Source organism: Nerophis ophidion, linkage group LG16 (genome assembly GCF_033978795.1).
Source record: "Nerophis ophidion isolate RoL-2023_Sa linkage group LG16, RoL_Noph_v1.0, whole genome shotgun sequence".
Classification (NCBI taxonomy): Eukaryota; Metazoa; Chordata; class Actinopteri; order Syngnathiformes; family Syngnathidae; genus Nerophis; species Nerophis ophidion.
This window is the reverse complement of record NC_084626.1, coordinates 36,361,198-36,381,308: the sequence shown is the minus strand read 5'-3', so window position 1 is coordinate 36,381,308 and position 20,111 is coordinate 36,361,198. Positions and strand designations below refer to the sequence as shown.

The window sequence follows — 20,111 nt, the reverse complement described above, 5'->3', positions numbered from 1 at the left end:
ATATTTGTCCACTTTACCCACCTCTGCTGTTCATGTAACAATGCATTATTGCTCACTATAATGCGTATGAGTGACAACTGTGTAATCTTGTTTTTTTTTTCAAATAACTAAACAAAAAAAACACGGATGTCATAAAGTCGTAGAGATGCAGGGTCACCGCTTCATTAAATGACGTGTGTGTGTCGACGTTCTTTAATAGACAGATGACGCCGCAAAGAAATGGCACCGATATGCTGGGCAGCAAAGTGAGCCGACGTCGGGCACAGCAACGACGTCAGCACGCCCTCTAGTGGCAATGTAGTGTCATTGCCACGCTGGTTTCTAAGCTGTTTCCAGGATTATTTGGGAAAAGAAAAAAGGTAAGAACCCACACATTAAGTTATATTGTTATAACTGTCTTGAATTCTTATAACTATTCAATTTAATGCCAAATAATTTTCAGAAACAGCTTTTGATGTGTACTTTTCATACCATTATTATTAACTTTTATATTTATTTATTTGGTTTTTATTCAGTCATTAGTGGAGCTAAGGATAGCCTTTAAAATCTTGTTATTAATATTTTTGTTTGAATGTGCTATATACATTGTTTGAATATACTGGAAGCAAACTATTTAATGAATTTGAAGAAAGCAAAACATCCTGATGATTTATACCTTAAAACAGGGGTGTCCAAAGCTTATTTCCTTCAGCAGCCAGCTGCACATTTGAGAAATAAGCATACAAACAAAAAGTAGCTTTTATCAGAAAGAGAAAAAAATCCTGCAATAAGGTGTAAGGCAGGGGTAGGGAACCTATGGCTCTAGAGCCAGATGTGGCTCTTTTGATGACTGCATCTGGCTCTCAGTTCAAGAAGTCGCATTAATGGTAAGAAGTATTTTATTTATTATTGGATAGCTTCAGAATAACAAAGTGATTGGGGGCTGAGCTGAATCTTGAGAGACTTATTGTACTCTAAAAATGTTGGTATTAATTAAAAATGTATGCATTTAGTTGTATTCAGTGTTAAAAAATATTATGACTCTCACGGAAATACATTTCAAAATATTTGGCTTTCATGGCTCTCTCAGCCAAAAAGGTTCCCGACCCCTGGTGTAAGGCAATGGGTGGGAAAAAAAAGCTGAAATGTTGATACTACCGGTACTAGTAATTATCAATCAATCAATCAATGTTTATTTATATAGCCCTGAATCACAAATGTCTCAAAGGACAGTACAAACCACTACGACAACCTCGGAAGAACCCACATAAGGGCAAGGAGAACTCACATAAATTAGGTTAAGTTACTTTATTCGTACCCAAAGGAAAACTAGTTTTTGCAACCAGCAAGATCAGGACATAGAAAGAAAGTAACATCTTTAGATATGCAATACAAATACCACATCAAGCATCACAAACATTCCCAAGATCATAACATACCACATCCGCTTAAAGTTCCCCATAAAAAGGATAACCAGTTTAAAATCTCAATCAGATAAGATTTGGGACAAGTCACATTAAAACACCATAAATAGTTACAAAACAGACACAAAATGTTGTCTTTACAATGTATTTTTTTAAATATCAAAATGGCCTCTGCGTGCTTTGACCTTTCAGGAGCGGTGGTTCTCCTTCTAGGCGGCTGCTTAGAAGGGTTGGGTTATACTAATAATCTCCCACAGCAAGTGTTGCCGATTGTGATACTTTTTGAATGCGGTTATGATTTGTCGATAATGAATAGAATCTGAATATAATACTAGATATTTACTTTGATCTCTGGACAATTCACTTTATTTTGAAATGTTGAGAATACGAAATAGAATATGTATCGATTTGATCCCGACCCTGCGGGGTGATACTGTTATCTGGGCCCATGAGCCTGGCCCTGAGTCCTACCTTGTTGCCTTTGGTGGAAAAAGTTTGGGCACCCCTGACTTCAAAGCTCTTACAACACTATCATAAGAGATGATGAACGCTCACATTTTCTTTGTCACGATGTTGTGGCGCCTCCATCATCATGTCCACATCGGTACCACGGCTAGCTGGTGGGTGACCGACAAGTTGACGCGTCTGAGAAACCCTCGCAGCCTCTTGTCATGCTTTGCTAATAAATAAAAGGCCATTTTCTTTAAAGCATTGACCCGGAATTGGCATGGGGGGTCTCGTCAGCGGCTGTGTCACCTGGTCTCATCAAGGGGAGGAAGAGGTTAACGAGGGAGCTCCACCACCACGCAGCTTGGCATCTATCGACAGAGAAGGCAAACAGGATGGACTTTGCCTCGACTCCCTGCAGAGTCTCTCAGACAGTGGACTACGCAGCCCGCAATGCCGAATCTGCTTCCAGGGATCCGAGAAGGTACGTCACAGGTGTCTAAAAAGTGCGGCCTGGGGGCTTTTTGTGACATAAAATTAAACATTAAGTATAAGGGCCTTGTTGAAAAGTGAATGGTATTATATTGAACAACTAACAATAATTGTTGAAATAATTAGCAGAAATGTGAATAATATCTAAAGTAATATAGATGTACTATCCACCAAAATAGTGTGCATGGTAGAGTTGTGAAACCTTCATATGAATGCTAGACAGTCAAATATTCTCTTAAAGGCCTACTGAAACCCACTACTACTACCATGCAGTCTGATAGTTTATATATCAATGATGAAATATTAACATTGCAACACATGCCAATACGGCCTTTAGGGTTTACTAAATTGCAATTTTAAATATCCTGTGGAAAACATCACCGGTTGTAGCAGATATTTTTTTCCAGCCCGATCCAAGCTATAAGTAGTCCGCTTTAATCGCATAATTACACAGTATTCTGGACATCTGTGTTGCTGAATCTTTTGCAGTTTGTTCAATTAATAATGGAGAAGTCAAAGTAGAAAGATGGATGTGGGAAGCGGTGTATTGCAGCTGCCTTTAACAACACTAACACAGCCGGTGTTTCCTTGTTTAAAATTCCTGAAGATGAAGCTTATCTATGGAACAGAGCGGTCAAGCGAACATGGATCCCGACCACATGTCAACCGGCAGATTTCGGTGAGAAAATTGTAATAAATCGGCTCTTACCGTAGACATGAGCGGAGCTTGCGTCCTGCAGCTGCGTGGCTTCCCTCAGAGACACTGGCGCTCACCACACCCGTGGCCACACACCTCCGACTCTTAGGTACTATATAATCTCACTAAAACACTAGTAACACAAGCAGATAAGGGATTTTCCAGAATGATCCTAGTAAATGTGTCTCATAACATCTGAATCGCTCCCACTGCCCTCGCCTTTTATTTTTTATTTTATTTGTTTTCTAGTCCTTCACTCTCATCAACCACAAATCTTTCATCCTTGCTCAAGTTAATGGGGAAATTGTCGCTTTCTCGGTCCGAATCGCTCTAGCTGCTGATGTCCATGATTCTAAACGATGTGAGGATGTGAGGAGCTCTACAACCAGTGACCGTCACGCGCACATCGTCTGCTACTTCCGGTACAGGCAAGGCTTTTTTATTAGCGACCAAAAGTTGCGAACTTTATCGTCGATGTTATCTACTAATTCCTTTCAGCAAAAATATGACAATATTGCGAAATGATCAAGTATGACACATAGAATGGACCTGCTATCCCCGTTTGAATAAGAACATCTAATTTCAGTAGGCCTTTAAACTCAGACAATGAATGGCTTCCCTTTATGATGACCAGCACATCATAGGTTAAAAAAAGAATACATTCAATATGAGTTGTTTGTACATCACCTAAGCACATTTACAAGATGTTCTTTGACATAAAGACACTTTCTGGACATTTCTAAATACTACTACATGAGTTCATAATCAGATTTTTCAATATGGAATCATTGGTTCTGTGTGAGCGTTGGAGGTACCAGACCTCCAACTCTGTAAACCAAATATGAGTCATGGCTTGTGATATTGCCAAGGAGGAACCAGAGCTTGAAAACCCTCCTCTGTCTTTAGTGTCCTGTTTGTGCCGATATTGTTCACCGAACAAAAGCTTTATGTTTTGGATTTTTGTTCCCCTACTGATTTGTGCAAAGGAGCCAATGAAAGCACCAATGAATGGCATCATCTACGTTGTTTGCACGAAGAGTTTAAATGCAACACATAGCTGCTTTGCAAACTAAACCATATCTCTGATTACCAGTTAAATTTTGACCGACACAAATCAAATCATATTTTCCAGCAAGAAAACATGATGTTGCTTAATTTAACTAGGATATGTTTCCTATCCGGCTGGATATAGTCGGACTCACTTCGACGCACAGCAAGGGCTCTGGAACCACTTCTCTCGAGAGGGATTGGACCCTCTTCCACTCTGGCGTTGCCGGCAGTGAGAGGCGACGGGCTGGGGTGGCAATTCTTGTTTCTCCCCGTCTCAAAGCCTGTACCTTGGAGTTCAACCCGGTGGACGAAAGGGTAGCCTCCCTCCGCCTTCGGGTGGGGGGACGGGTCCTGACTGTTGTTTGTGCTTATGCACCAAACAGCAGTTCAGAGTACCCACCCTTTTTGGGAACACTCGAGGGAGTACTGGAAAGTGCTCCCCCGGGTGATTCCCTTGTCCTACTGGGAGACTTCAACGCTCACGTTGGCAACGACAGTGAAACCTGGAGAGGCGTGATTGGGAAGAATGGCCGCCCGGATCTGAACCCGAGTGGTGTTTTGTTATTGGACTTTTGTGCTCGTCACAGTTTGTCCATAACAAACACCATGTTCAAACATAAGGGTGTCCATATGTGCACTTGGCACCAGGACACCTTAGGCCGCAGTTCCATGATCAACTTTTTAGTTGTGTCATCGGATTTGCGGCCTTATGTTTTGGACACTCGGGTGAAGAGAGGGGCGGAGCTTTCTACCGATCACCACCTGGTGGTGAGTTGGCTGCGATGGTGGGGGAGGATGCCGGACAGACCTGGGAGGCCCAAACGCATTGTGAGGGTCTGCTGGGAACGTCTGGCAGAGTCTCCTGTCAGACAAAGTTTCAATTGCCACCTCCGGGAGAACTTTGAACATGTCACGAGGGAGGTGCTGGACATTGAGTCCGAGTGGACCATGTTCCGCACCTCTATTATCGAGGCGGCAGATCGGAGCCGTGGCCGCAAGGTAGTTGGTGCCTGTCGGGGCGGCAATCCTAAAACCCATTGGTGGACACCAGCGGTGAGGGATCGTCAAGCTGAAGAAGGAGTCCTATCGGGTCCTTTTGGCTCATAGGACTCCGAAAGGCAGTGGACAGGAACCGACAGGCAAAGCGGTGTACAGCTTCAGCGGTCGCGGAGGCAAAAACTCGGACATGGGAGGAGTTCGGTTAAGCCATGGAAAACGACTTCCGGACGGCTTCGAAGCGATTCTGGACCACCGTCCGCCGCCTCAGGAAGGGGAAGCAGTGCACTATCAACACCGTGTATGGTGCGGATGGTGTTCTGCTGACCTCAATTGCGGATGTTGTGGGTAGGTGGAAGGAATACTTCGAAGACCTCCTCAATCCCACCAACACGTCTTCCTACGAGGAAGCAGAGTGCCTGGGGAATCTGTGGTGGACTCTCCTATTTCTGGGGCTGAGGTCGCTGAGGTAGTTAAAAAGCTCCTCGGTGGCAAGGCCCCAGGGGTGGACGAGATCCGCCCGGAGTTCCTTAAGGCTCTGGATGCTGTGGGGCTGTCTTGGTTGACAAGACTTTGCAGCATCGCGTGGACATCGGGGGCGGTACCTCTGGATTGGCAGACCGGGGAGGTGGTTCCTCTCTTTAAGAAGGGGGACCGGAGGGTGTGTTCCAACTATCGTGGGATCACACTCCTCAGCCTTCCCGGTAAGGTTTATTCAGGTGTACTGGAGAGGAGGCTACGCCGGATAGTCGAACCTCGGATTCAGGAGGAACAGTGTGGTTTTCGTCCTGGTCGTGGAACTGTGGACCAGCTCTATACTCTCGGCAGGGTTCTTGAGGGTGCATGGGAGTTTGCCCAACCAGTCTACATGTGCTTTGTGGACTTGGAGAAGGCATTCGACCGTGTCCCTCGGGAAGTCCTGTACTAATGATGTTCCTTAAACTCTTTTTAAATTTTTTTCAAAAAGATTCAAATTAGCTACTTTTTCTCTTCTTTTTTTTGGTTAAATTAAAAAAAAAAAGATTAAAATTAGCTACTTTTTCTCTTCTTTTTTTGGTTGAATTTTAAAGAGTCGAAATTGAAGATAAACTATGTTTCAAAATTAAATTTTCATTTTTTTCCTGTTTTCTCTTTTAAAACGTACAATTGTTTTTTCATCATTCATTCTCTACAAAAACCTTCCGTAAAAGGAAAAAAAATGTACGACGGAATGACAGACAGACATACCTATTTTATATATATATATATATATATATATATATATATATATATATATATATATATATATATATATATATATATATATATATATATATATATATATATATATATATATATATACATATAATTTATTTATTTATTAAAAGTAAATTGAGCAAATTGGTTATTTCTGGCAATTTATTTTAAAACTTTTGTTCAAAATCTAGAAGAAATAATTATTTGTCTTTGTTAGAAATACAGCTTTGTCCAATTTGTTATGTATTCTGACAAAATGCAGACTGGATTTTAACCTGTTTAAAACATGTCATCAAAAATCTAAAATTAATTTTAATCAGGAAAAAATACTAATGATGTTCCATAAACTCTTTTTAAAATTTTTTCAAAAAGATTCGAATTAGCTACTTTTTCTCTTCTTTTTTTTCCGGTTGAATTTTAAAGAGTCGAAATTGAAGGTAAACTATGTTTCAAAGTTTAATTTTCATTTTTTTTCCTGTTTTCTCCTCTTTTAAACCGTTCAATTAAGTGTTTTTTTCATCATTTATTCTCTATAAAAAACATTCCGTAGAAGGAAAAAAAATGTACGACGGAATGACAGACAGAAATACCCATTTTAAATATATATATATATATATTTTATATACATATACATACATATATATATACATATATATATATATATATATATATATATATATATATATATATATATATATACATACATATATATACATATATATATATATATATATATATATATATATATATATATATATATATATATATATATATATATATATATATATATATTTATTAAAGGTAATTTGAGCAAATTGGTTATTTCTGGCAATTTATTTTAAAACTTTTGTTCAAAATCTAGAAGAAATAATTATTTGTCTTTGTTAGAAATACAGCTTTGTCCAATTTGTTATGTATTCTGACAAAATGCAGACTGGATTTTAACCTGTTTAAAACATGTCATCAAAAATCTAAAATTAATTTTAATCAGGAAAAAATACTAATGATGTTCCATTAACTCTTTTTTAAATTTTTTCAAAAAGATTCGAATTAGCTACTTTTTCTCTTCTTTTTTTTCCGGTTGAATTTTAAAGAGTCGAAATTGAAGGTAAACTATGTTTCAAAGTTTAATTTTCATTTTTTTTCCTGTTTTCTCCTCTTTTAAACCGTTCAATTAAGTGTTTTTTTCATCATTTATTCTCCATAAAAAACATTCCGTAGAAGGAAAAAAAATGTACGACGGAATGACAGACAGAAATACCCATTTTAAATATATGTATATATATATATATATTTTATATACATATACATACATATATATATACATATATATATATATATATATATATATATATATATATATATATATATATATATTTATTAAAGGTAATTTGAGCAAATTGGCTATTTCTGGCAATTTAATCAAGTGTGTATCAAACTGGTAGCTTTTCGCATGATTTAGTACCCAAGAAGTAGCTCTTGGTTTCAAAAAGGTTGGTGACCCCTGTTCTAGCAGTGAAAAAAGTCCTTGGTGGGGGTGTGAGGAGTCTCTGCAGAAGAGCCATTTTTTAGCGTTATTTTTTTTACTTTTCAGAGGTGGTCTATGTTGGAACGGGGGTAAAGAGGAAATAAACATGTACTTATACTTTTTGTGTCCTGCAGGGAGAACTACTAAGCCCCTGCCGCTGCGCCGGCTCAGTGCGCTTCACTCACCAAGCTTGCCTTATCCGCTGGATCAGTGAAAAAGGCTCCTGGAACTGTGAGCTCTGCTACTTCAAGTACAGGGTCCGTTCTCTTTACACCAAGAACCCTCTGCAGGTACAAAGACATCTCCACATTTTACGTTTGCTAAAAAAAAACAACCTACTAGATTGGGTCTAGGAGATTGCTTGTGCTTTTAACTCAGTAGTCAGATCACCCCCTCTTACACCGGTTGTCTGGGTTCGCACCTCCACTCTGAAAAGTAGGAAAAAACAACACAGCCGAGAGACAGTACACAATCGCTACACGAAGCAGAGCAGTCTGTGATTGACAGCCATGAACAGCAGTCCAAGCATTCCGCCATCAAAATCGGGGACCCCTGATTGGGTGAAGGCCCATGTTTCTCAGCCCAGGAAAGCCTGTGGATTAAGGTGGCCCTGCATGTGGTCCTTATCTAAAATGAACACAGCTCATTAGAAGCCATAACAACTTTAGCAATATGATACAGCAAAACTTGATTATAGAAAGTAAGTCATTATAGATTTTGGTTAAACCAAGTAATGATTGATTATGATTGACTATGGTTAAAATAATTGGTTTTGGTTAGTTTAGTTTAGTTTAGTTTATTGTTCTTCGGTCAATGGTCAACAAAGCAAAAAAACAGTTGTACATTCATAGATTGAAAATAAAAAATGTTACAGACCGAAAGGGTTTAGGCTGAAGTTAAACACTTATTGCGCCGAACCCTATAAACAATTTCAAGTACAAAATAAACTTCCGAAAGTTATAAAAAGTCCTTTGCACAACTTATTATAAATACACATTATAAACATTATAAACAACATGAACGTAGTTCAATTTTATACACAGTACAGGCATGTGAAATATCCCTGTGTACATATAGACCTTTGCACTAATTATATATACAATATATACAAACAATTGTACTTCTATTATTATTTATATCTCATGTTTAATTTTTAATTAACATTAATCATAGTATTAACTACAATGTTAATTCAAGAGTGATATATTTTTTCAAGACATTGGTCTTAAAATAAGTAATGATGGTTATGGTTAAAATAAGTAATGATTTTGGTAAAATGTTTGGTTATCGTTAAAATAAGTATTGATTGATTGTGATTAAATTAGGAAGGATTGGTTATGGCTAAAAATGATTGGTTATGGTTAAAATAATGGTTAATCGTGGTTGAAATAAGTAATGCTTGGTTATGGTAAAAAAAAATAATGATTGTTTATGGTAAAAATAAGTAATGACTGGTTATGGTTAACAACCAAGTAATGCTTGGTTATGGTAAAAAAATAATGATTGATCATGGTAAAAATAATGATTGTTTATGGTAAAAATAAGTAATGACTGGTTATGGTTAACATCATGATTGGTTATGGTTAAAATAAGTAATGATTGAATATGGTTCCCCAGGAAAGACATGCACCTGGGGATAGGTTGATTGGCAAAACTAAATGGTCCCTAGTGTGTGAATGTGAGTGTGAATATTGTCTGTCTATCTGTGTTGGCCCTGTGATGAGGTGGCGACTTGTCCAGGGTGTACACCGCCATCCGCCCGATTGTAGCTGAGATAGGCACCAGCGCCCCACGCGGCCCCGAAGGGAATAAGCGGTAGGAAATGGATGGATGGATGGATGATTATGGTTCCAGCAATCCATTTTCTTCCGCTTATCCGAGGTTGGGTCGCGGGGGCAGCAGCCTAAATAGAGAAGCCCAGACTTCCCTCTCCCCAGCCACCTTGTCCAGCTCTTCCCGGGGTATACCGAGGCATTCTCAGGCCAGCCGGGAGACAGTCTTCCCAACGTGTCCTGGGTCTTCCCCGTGGCCTCCTTCCGGTCAGACGTGCCCTAAACACCTCCCGAGGCGTTTGGGTGGCATCCTAACCAGATGCCCGAACCACCTCATCTGGCTCCTGGCTTTATTTTGAGCTCCCCCCGGATGACGGAGCCCTTCACCCTATCTCTAAGGGAGGAGCCCTGCCACCCGGTGGAGGAAACTGATTTTGGCAGCTTGTACCCGTGATCTATTCCTTTCGGTCATAACCCAAAACTCATGAGTATAGATCGACCGGTAAATTGAGAGCTTTGCCTTCCGGCTCATCTCCTTCTTCACCACAACGGATCGATACAGCGTCCGCATTACTGAAGATGGCGCACCAATCCGCCTGTCGATCTCACGATCCACTCTTCCCTCACTCGTGAACAAGACTCCGATGTACTTGAACTCCTCCACATGGGGCAAGACTCAACTAGGAGATGGAACTCCACCCTTTCTCGGGTGAGAACCATGGACTCGGACTTTAAAGTGCTGATTATAATTAAAATAAGTAATTATTTGTTATGGTAATAATGATTGGTTATGGTTAAGATAAATAATGATTGAGCATGGTTAAAATAAGTAATGATTGGTATTGGTTAAAATAGGTATTGACTGAGTATGGTTAAAATAATTGGTTATGGTCAAAATAAGTAATGATTGGTTATCGTTAAAATAATTATTGGTTATGGTAAGTAAGTAATGGATGGTTGTGGTAAAAAAAGTATTGGTTATGGTTAAAATGACTGGTTATGGTTAAAATAAGTAATAATTGATTATAGTTAAAGGGGAATTGCCCTTTCTTGTAATTGTGCCTTTAATTCACAATCCTAAAGAGAAAGAAGAACACATGTGTCTAACTTGTAAACGAACGTAAATAAAAGTCTGATTACAATGGAGCTAAAAGGAGATTGCGTCTATTCCGACCATAAAACTCAATAAGTAATCATCCAAAAAGTGCCAACAATTCTGCATTTACATTTTGTTACCTGAATAATAAGTAAGAATGAGCGATATTAGTATTAGGAGCGCTAACGTTAAGGATGTACATTTAGCGGCGCATTAATCAGAGAGACAACTTCTTTATGCTGCTGTATTGACATCATCAGCTGGTGAGCTGCCTTAGAGCTCGTGAAAGTTAATTCTAGATTATAACTCATGTCTCTCACCTGGACAGTAAAATGATGTGGACATAAACTGAGACGTTGGCACACTTTGACAGCCAACCTATACCCAGAAATGGCGAGAAACACGCTTCGCCCCTTTTTTCTTCGTAAGTATTATGAGTCATTCTTCATCTAAACGGAAATCTATCAACACCCTAACAGTTGGCATCCCAGTGAGGGCAGACATTGTACAGTAAGTGATGTTTTATTATGATTGTTGGCCCTCATGATGTTTGCAGTGAGTAATATTCAGTGATCTTGTCGAATTAAAAAGGGAAAGTCGTAATGCGTTTTTTCAATTAATGCGCCGACGTATGCTTAAAATGAGCAAAATACATAAATATTACATATCGTTATGAATCTGTCTGCCACTACATGACACATACTTGCAGCATGTATATTACATATGTAATGCACTTACAGCGTGGATATAATATGTAAAAAATGTTCGGCTATTTTTTTAAGCGCTCTATATGCAGAATGGAGCGACTCTCATAGGCTCCATTGTAAGCGGGCTTTTGCTTGCGTTTAGTTACTATTGTTAATATGCAGAACAAAAAAAACATGTTTTTATTGCACATAAGAATTGTGAATGATAGGCACAATAAAAAAAAAATGCAGTTCCCCTTAAAGATAGGTAATGAGGTCCAGGTTGATGGAAAAGGCGGCCAACTGATTGAAACGCGGATGAGGCTTCCTGAAGAGACAAGTGACAGGTGTGTTGGGAAGCGCATTCCAACAAAAGAACAGGAATTAAAAAGCCACATTGCACACACAAAGGGTGGTGCAACACAATAAAACAGGAAATGCCTAATTGATAGCTTTCTTTTGTGAATTAATTAAAGAACTATCATTTTCAACAAAAAGATACCATGACATGCTGGAAATGTATTGTCCAAAATCTATGTTGTAAAATCCTATTAGCTACTTTATCTAAAAAAAGCCTTGAAATAAAGTGTGACTTTTATATGTGTGACCAAAATAGAAAGGATGTCTGAATACTATTTTACTTGATTGGGTCTGGAACGGTTAAACAAATGGAAATTCAGTACTCACAATTAAGTAAGTACAGGGCCACTTTGATTCAGTTCACCTTAAGTGCTATAACTGTCTTTATTAATGGTTGATTATTTTTTTAAATTTTTCTTTACTCAAACTATAGTAATTAAAATGTAAAATCTCTCAGTTGTTCCTACAAGAATCAAGAATCGGATTTATTGAAACTAGGAAGCAAAATTCTAACTACCGTAACTCAAGTGCAGTCAATATATACAATTTTTAATTCTGGAATATACACCATTTAAATGTGCTTTTAGTGAGTCCTAACAGTTATTAATGCCTAAATTTTATTACTAATGAGCTGTGTTTGTCAAGTTTTATTCAGCCCAAAAACTTTGTGGCACGCTCCACATCCCAGTTTTCATCCGATCGGAACCATTCAAGTATCAAGACATTTGGCTCAATCGGTCGGGAATTGTGAGCTCCCCCCAAAAAGGAAAAACATTTTTTCCCAGATTACCCAGAATTCCTTGGTTTGCTGGGACACTTTGCACATTGAAAATTAACGGGTCATTATTTTGTACTTACACAATACCCACATTTTTCAATCGGTTCACCATCCCCACATCTCACCCTGGACTACCATTAAACTACCATTTTCCAAGTTCAAACGATTCCAGGAATTTAGAAAATTCCCTGTTTGCCCAAAGCCCAATTTTAACCTCTATCTGGAAAGTTTACAGTACAAATTTTTTAAACATTTTTGACAATTCCACCTTAAAAATGTCTATTAGTTGGGACAAGAAAAGTAAAATTTTTCTTGTACAAATTCCAGGAATTCTGAAATACCCACTTCAATTCAAACTGTTACAACATTTTTCAACCAATTCGAAAAATTCTTAACGCCAACCCATTTATATAATCTAGGACGATTGTGTTGGTATCAATATTTTAAAAGCATTCCTGGTTTTCACAAAATTCCCAAATTTCCGGGAAATTCCCATTCAGATGAATGTACATATTCATAGTTCTACAATTTTAATTTTATCTACAAAATTTTTTGCATTTTTTAAACCCAATTCAGATATTTCAACCATCCACCTACACTAATCTTCCCATATATCGTACGCAAAACAAGTTTTCCCTTTCCCAAAATTTACGGTTTTCCGGTAAATTTCTCTCTATTGACAATGAATGGGAACTATACAATCGACTGTACAGCCCACATTTCTCATCCCATTTGAACCGTTTTCAACATCCACACTCTACCCTTGACATTCAAGACATTCCCACTGGAAGTGCACATTTTGATTTATAGTTCTTCTGTGGGGGTTGGCGCCAGACTTGTAATTCTCTTCCAAAACACCAAGGGGCAGTGTCTCCAGAAGGAGTAATTGCAGCTGTCGTTGATTAGATAGTGTTTTTCTTTGTAAAGAGTAACGATAGACGACAACCACAAAATTGACATCTATGTCTGGACCATACTTGCCAACCCTCCCGGATTTTCCGGGAGACTCCCAAAATTCAGTGCCTCTCCCAAAAACCTCCCGGGACAAGTTTTCTCCCGAAAATCTCCCGAAATTCAGGCGGAGCTGGAGGCCACAACCGCTCCAGCTCCATGCGGACCTGAGTGAGGACAGCCTGTTTTCACGTCCGCTTTTCCACAATATAAAGAGCGTGTCTGCCCAATGACATTATAACTTTGGAATGATCGAGGGCGATTTCTTGGTTTCTTATGTGGGTTTATTGTTAGGCAGTTTTATTAACGTCCTCCCAGCGCGGTAACAACACACAACAACAGCAGTCACGTTTTCGTCTACCGTAAAGTAGTTCGTCAGCCGTAAATAGCAATGTTGTGACACTCTTAAACAGGACAATACTGCCATCTACTCTACATGCATATGGTTAGAAAAATAGTGACAGACAACTGCAGTAGTCACATTTTCATCTACCTTAAAGCAGTTCATCAGCTGTAAATAGCAATGCTGTGACACCCTTAAACCGGACAATATTGCCATCTACTGTACATGCATATGGTTAGAAAAATAGTAACAGAGAATAGAACAAGGATGGACAATTCAACCTGATGAGTAGATGAGTGTTATGTGTGTGTGTATGTGTGAATAAATAAACACTGGAATTCAAGTATTTATTATATATATATAGATATATATATATATATATATATATATATATATATATATATATATATATATATATATATATATATAGCTACAATTCACTCAAAGTAAAGTATTTCTTTATATATGAAAATATGAAATGCTCTGCGATGATGTGGCGACTTGTCCAAAGTGTACTCCGCCTTCCGCCCGATTGTAGCTGAGATAGGCACCAGCGCCCCCCGCGACCCCAAAGGGAATAAGCGGTAGAAATGGATGGGATGGATGGATATATATGAAATACTTGACTTGGTGAATTGTAGCTGTAGATATACTTCTCCCCTCTTAACCACGCCCCCAACCACGCCCCCTTCCCTACCTCTCGAAATCGGAGTTCTCAAGGTTAGCAAGTATGGTCTACACTGGAACTAATTCAGAATCATCATTTTACTTTTAATGGATGTTTTACTTGGGCTTCACGGTAGCAGAGGGGTTAGTGCGTCTGCCTCACAATACGAAGGTCCTGCAGTCCTGGGTTCAAATCCAGGCTCGGGATCTTTCTGTGTGGAGTTTGCATGTTCTCCCCGTGAATGCGTGGGTTCCCTCCGGGTACTCCGGCTTCCTTCCACTTCCAAAGACATGCACCTGGGGATAGGTTGATTGGCAACACTAAATTGGCCCTAGTGTGTGAATGTGAGTGTGAATGTTGTCTGTCTGTCTGTGTTGGCCCTGCGATGAGGTGGCGACTTGTCCAGGGTGTACTCCGCCTTCCGCCAGATTGTAGCTGAGATAGGCGCCAGCGCCCCCCGCGACCCCAAAAGGGAATAAGCGGTAGAAAATGGATGGATGGATGGATGTTTTACTTGTAAACCAGAGGAAAATACCTTTGCGAAGACTGACTGAAAGTTTTGAACGCCAATCTGGCCATTTGGGACATGGGACAAGAGAGAGCTATCATATAAATAAAATTGTTAATCAACATGCTTGTGTTAGTCTGTACGGTCATCATGTTCAGAGTTCACAAATGTTTGTAAAAAATTCCTGTCCTGAAAAATTATTGATGGAGAATAAGAAGTGTTATGTGAGAGAGAAAAAAAGACTTGTGCACAAGAAAAAATGTGTCGGAATTGAACCTGTTGTTAACACAAGAAAATAAAAGTTGAAAAGAGTCGTACAGTGTGACTTCTCCTGGACACAACAACACAATAAGCATTCAGGAATAATTTTTAGAGTGCACCAATATATTAAGTACACAATGTAATTTTTCATGCACATTTTTAATCATTAGTCATTATTGTATTCAATCATTTGGGCATTTCAAGCACAAAGCCTGTGTTCAGGACCCTCTTTAGCAAAAAACTGACCATCCACAGCTCTGCGTTTAAACCTAAGGATTCTTTTTGCCGGTGCACGCAAGCTTTGCGGGAGGCAGGTGGAACGATGGTGTGGCCTCCCACAAACAATGCAACGCGAGAGTATATTGCAGAGAAGCTGCTTGGATTTTTTATTTTTATTTTTTTCAAATGTAATTGCATTTTTTTTTTAAATGGAACGTTTTGCATTTTTATTTGTCCTTAAGAATGTGTTTGGTGTTTACTTTTTCTCCCCCTCTTTTTAATATAATTAAAACATTTTCTAATGAGATGCTTTATATTTTATTTATTTTTACTCAATGAGCGGCTTGGTTTTAGCGTTTTTTCTTTCCAACCCCCTTTTTAATGTAATCAGAAAATATATATATATTCTTTTTTACTTAAGAAGCTGCTTGTTATTTTTTCTCTAAGTATTTTTATTTTTTTAATTATATTATTATTTTCTCAAGAAGCTGCATTGTTTTCATTTCACGCACCATTTTTTATGTTTCTTTTTTTCAATATAAATTATTTTTCTTAAGAATCTACCAGCTACAATGGAATGGCAACACATTTTAAATAATAATCAGTGTTTAAACTGACATTTACTGTACATGATTATTGGAAGAGTGTTTATATGTGACTATCTTTTTCTGCAGTGGCAAGCGGTCTCGCTGTCCTTGATAGAAAAAGTGCAGATCTCAGCCATCATCCTGAGCACTGTGTTCCTCCTGACCAGCATGGCCTGGCTCATATGGTCTGTTGTCAGTATCGAAGCAAAATGGCAGCGGCAGGACTTTGTATTTCAGATATGCTATGGCTTGTACGGCTTCATGGACTTGATTTGTACAGGTATCACCAACACAAACACTGTCGTTCATTTTTTTCAGCACTAGGGGTGTCCCGATACAACCTTTACAATTCCAATACAATACCGAAATCGAAGCCTTTACTTATTGTCCAATATCGACATTGATCCGATACGATATTAGCAAGAATCATACACACTTTTTTATTTTGAGGAATGGAATATTAGAAAATGCTTGATCAAGTAAAATGACTCAAACAAAACAATGGCAGGTATGAACTAACACGTGATGTTTAGGTTGCATAGTAGAAATAATAGTTGTGGAGTGGCAATTGTTTTTTGGTGACACATAGTCACTGACCACAATCATTTGTTAAATTAAAGGGGAACATTATCACAATTTCAGAAGGGTTAAAACCAATAAAAATCAGTTCCAAGTGGCTTATTTTATTTTTGGAATTAAAAAATTTTTTTTTTACCCATCATGGAATTTCCCGAAAAAAGGCTTTTAAAGTGCCTGATTTTCGCAATCTGTAAATCCACCCGTCCATTTTCCTGTGACGTCACATAGTGACGCCAATACAAACATGGCGGATAGAACAGCAAGATATAGCGACATTAGCTCAGATTCAGACTCGGATTTCAGCGGTTTAAGCGATTCAACAGATTACGCGTGTATTGAAACGGATGGTTGGAGTGTGGAAGCAGATAGCGAAAACGAAATTGAAGAAGAAACTGAAAAGATATAGCAACATTAGCTCGGATTCAGACTCGGATTTCAGCGGCTTAAGCGATTCAAGAGATTACGCATGTATTGAAACAGATGGTTGAAGTGTGGAGGCGGATAGCGAAAACGAAATTGAAGAAGAAACTGAAGCTATTGAGCGAATAGCTGTAGAAGCTATTCGCGATCGCCTTCTAACCAACGATTGCATCTTTTGACCACTGGAGCAACTTAAATCCGTCGATTGGTTTGTGTTTGTTTGGCATTAGATGTGGGTGAAGGGAAAGGCTGGATGCAAATATATGTGAGTACAGCTAGCCTAAATAGCATGTTAGCATCGATTAGCTGGCAGTCATGCGGTGACCAAATATGTCTGAATAGCACATAAGTCAATAACATCAAAAAACCTCACCTTTGTGATTTCGTTGACTTTATCGTTGGAAATGCATCTGCTTTGAGTGTCACAGGATATCCCCACATTCTTGCCATTTCTGCCATGTTAGCATCGATTAGCATGCTGTGCTAATCGATGCACACTCCACGTAAGACAACTTGAATCCGTCCCTGATCGTGTTGTTACACCCTCCGACAACACACCGACGAGGCATGATGTCTCCAAGGAACAGAAAACAGTCGAAAAAAAGGAAAATAACAGCTGATTTGACTTGTGTGTGTAATGTGTTTGAGAAAATGGCGGATTGCTTCCCGTTGTAACGTCACGGGTGAAAGGTCATCGCACCGAACAGCGAACAATTGAAAGGCGTTTAGATCGCCAAATTCACCCTTTTAGAGTTCGGAAATTGGTTAAAAAAACATGGTCTTTTTTCTGCAACATCAAGGTGTATATTGATGCTTACATAGGTCTGGTGATAATGTTCCCCTTTAAGATCATTTAATTTATTAAATTAAGATCATGATGCAACAAGTTGAAAGATGCAAACACTGGATACTTTGTAATATGCTTCGGCCTTGGATACTTTGAATGTGTAAGTTCTATGCAACCGTAGTTACTTGATACTTGCTTGTATTGACAAATGTACTGTTTTAGACTTCAATATTGCTCAAGATAGGACAATTTTTACATTTGTCTTATATATGTCCAGCTTGTGTGGTATCGCTTAGCTGTTGTGTAGCTGTGAGCTTCTAGTAGTATGTTTACCTTTTGTATGTGAGTTTACTAAAATAGAAGAACATACCAACTTTGGGTGCTGTTTGGAGAACATTTAGATGTTAACCGGCTGTCCAGTTTTGCCCAAGTAAACAATCCTTGTATCGCATTACTTAAAGTCGAGATTTTGCTTGTAAACCGACAAGCAAAATCCTATACTTGTTTCTCTTGCTGATACCAGACCTATTATCATTATCAGATTGGGACAACACAAATTTTCAGTCAATCTGTAATTTTTGTGTGTTATTTCTTATTGCCCTCGTCCTCATGTATACATTGAAGCACCTTACTACCAAAAAGTGAGATACATGTACCCATTTTAGGACTTTTCAAAGCATTTTTCCATTTGTGTTTACATGACCTAAATATCGAGGTTGATCCTCATTATTGTTCCTTTCATACACAGGACTTCTAATCCATGAAGGTCCGTCTGTTTTCCGAATTTTAAAGCGCTGGCATACAATCAACCATCACTGGAAAGTTCTGAATTACGAAAAAGACAGAGACATGGTTGACACAGTCACTAACAGAAAGGCGGAAGGCAGCGATGAAGGCACAGACGACGGACAGGAAGCGACTCGGCAAGTCAGGACTTCTGTACAACAACACTTGGGCAATTCTGTTTCTTACGTCTTCAACCAGCTAAGGCCTAATAATCTTCACCACGCCAACCATGACGAGGTCATGAGGGTAACCACTGTATAAATTACACCTGAAGCACAAACACCATTATTTTCCCTTCCCTTACAAATGTTAACATTTGCACACAGAAGCAAATATTTTGTCTGAAAACTCTTAAAACATTATTTATTGTTTATTAACTTTTCTTTTGCTGACAGGACCAATGATTGGCAATTGTTTTATGAAGGAAAGGATGCATTTTGTTGAAAATTAAAGTTCAGTTAATTATTTTACTGATTGAAATGGTTTGGCTAGTTCCAGTGCTCATGGATAAATCAATGAAAAGCCAAATAAAACTGTTACTTTGACCAGATGGCCTGAAATATGGCTTAAATTTGTAATCTTTAATGTGATTCAAATGCCAAACAGTGAAACTCTGCCCATTGGAAAGTACCAATGGAAAGTACGTGGCGCAGTGTGAGAGTGGCCGTGTGCAACCCAAGGGTCCCTGGTTCAATCCCCACTTAGTACTAACCTCGTCACATCCGTTGTGTCCTGAGCAAGACACTTCACCCTTGCTCCTGATGGGTACTGGTTAGCACCTTGCATGGCAGCTCCCTCCATCAGTGTGTGAATGTGTGTGTGAATGGGTAAATGTGGAAGTAGTGTCAAAGCGCTTTGAGTACCTTGAAGGTAGAACAGCGCTTTACAAGTACAACCCATTTATCATTTATTCATCATTTATATGCTGCTAAAGTTAGACTTTCACAATAAAATAGAATTTAAAACCATCAAATTTTACATTTTAAATAACTAGACTTAAAGCTTTAAAAAACAATTACATTTACACTTATTTACAGTGTATTTATACAGCCCTTAAAGGGGAACTGCACTTTTTTGGGAGATGCACCTATTGTTCACAATCATGATGAAAGACATGACAATGGATGTACAAACCCCGTTTCTATATGAGTTGGGAAATTGTGTTGGATGTAAATATAAACATCCATCAATATAAACACCCCTCTGACTATCAGGTACTATTTAATCTCACTAAAACACTAGCAACACAATACAAAGATAAGGGATTTCCCAGAATTATCCTAGTAAATGTGTCTAAAAACATCTAAATCTGTCCCAATGCAATCGCCCTTTTTTTCTTTTTACTTTATTTTTTTTTTTCTAGTCCTTCGCTATCAATATCATTCACGAATCTTTCATCCTCGTTCAAATTCATGGGGAAATTGTTTTCTCGGTCCGAATAGCTCTTGCTGCTGGAGGCTCC

The 20,111-nt window shown here is 38.5% G+C and overlaps 1 protein-coding gene across 1 annotated transcript; it reads left to right on the top strand.

Annotated features, from left to right (window-relative positions):
* Positions 1-2,130: 2,130 nt before the first annotated feature.
* Positions 2,131-19,139, top strand: LOC133535596 (E3 ubiquitin-protein ligase MARCHF9-like). Its single transcript, XM_061875552.1, has 4 exons — positions 2,131-2,334; positions 7,984-8,139; positions 16,165-16,357; positions 18,612-19,139. The coding sequence occupies exons 1-4, from the start codon at positions 2,131-2,133 to the stop codon at positions 18,908-18,910; spliced, it is 852 nt and encodes a 283-aa protein (XP_061731536.1). The 3' UTR covers positions 18,911-19,139.
* The last annotated feature ends 972 nt before the right edge of the window (positions 19,140-20,111 follow it).

Coding starts and splice junctions, on each gene's coding strand:
- LOC133535596 (XM_061875552.1), top strand. CDS start 2,131: ATGGGGGGTCTCGTCAGCGGCTGTGTCACCTGGTCTCATCAAGGGGAG. Junction 8,140..16,164: donor ACACCAAGAACCCTCTGCAG/GTACAAAGACAT, acceptor CTTTTTCTGCAG/TGGCAAGCGGTCTCGCTGTC. Junction 16,358..18,611: donor CATGGACTTGATTTGTACAG/GTATCACCAACA, acceptor TTTCATACACAG/GACTTCTAATCCATGAAGGT.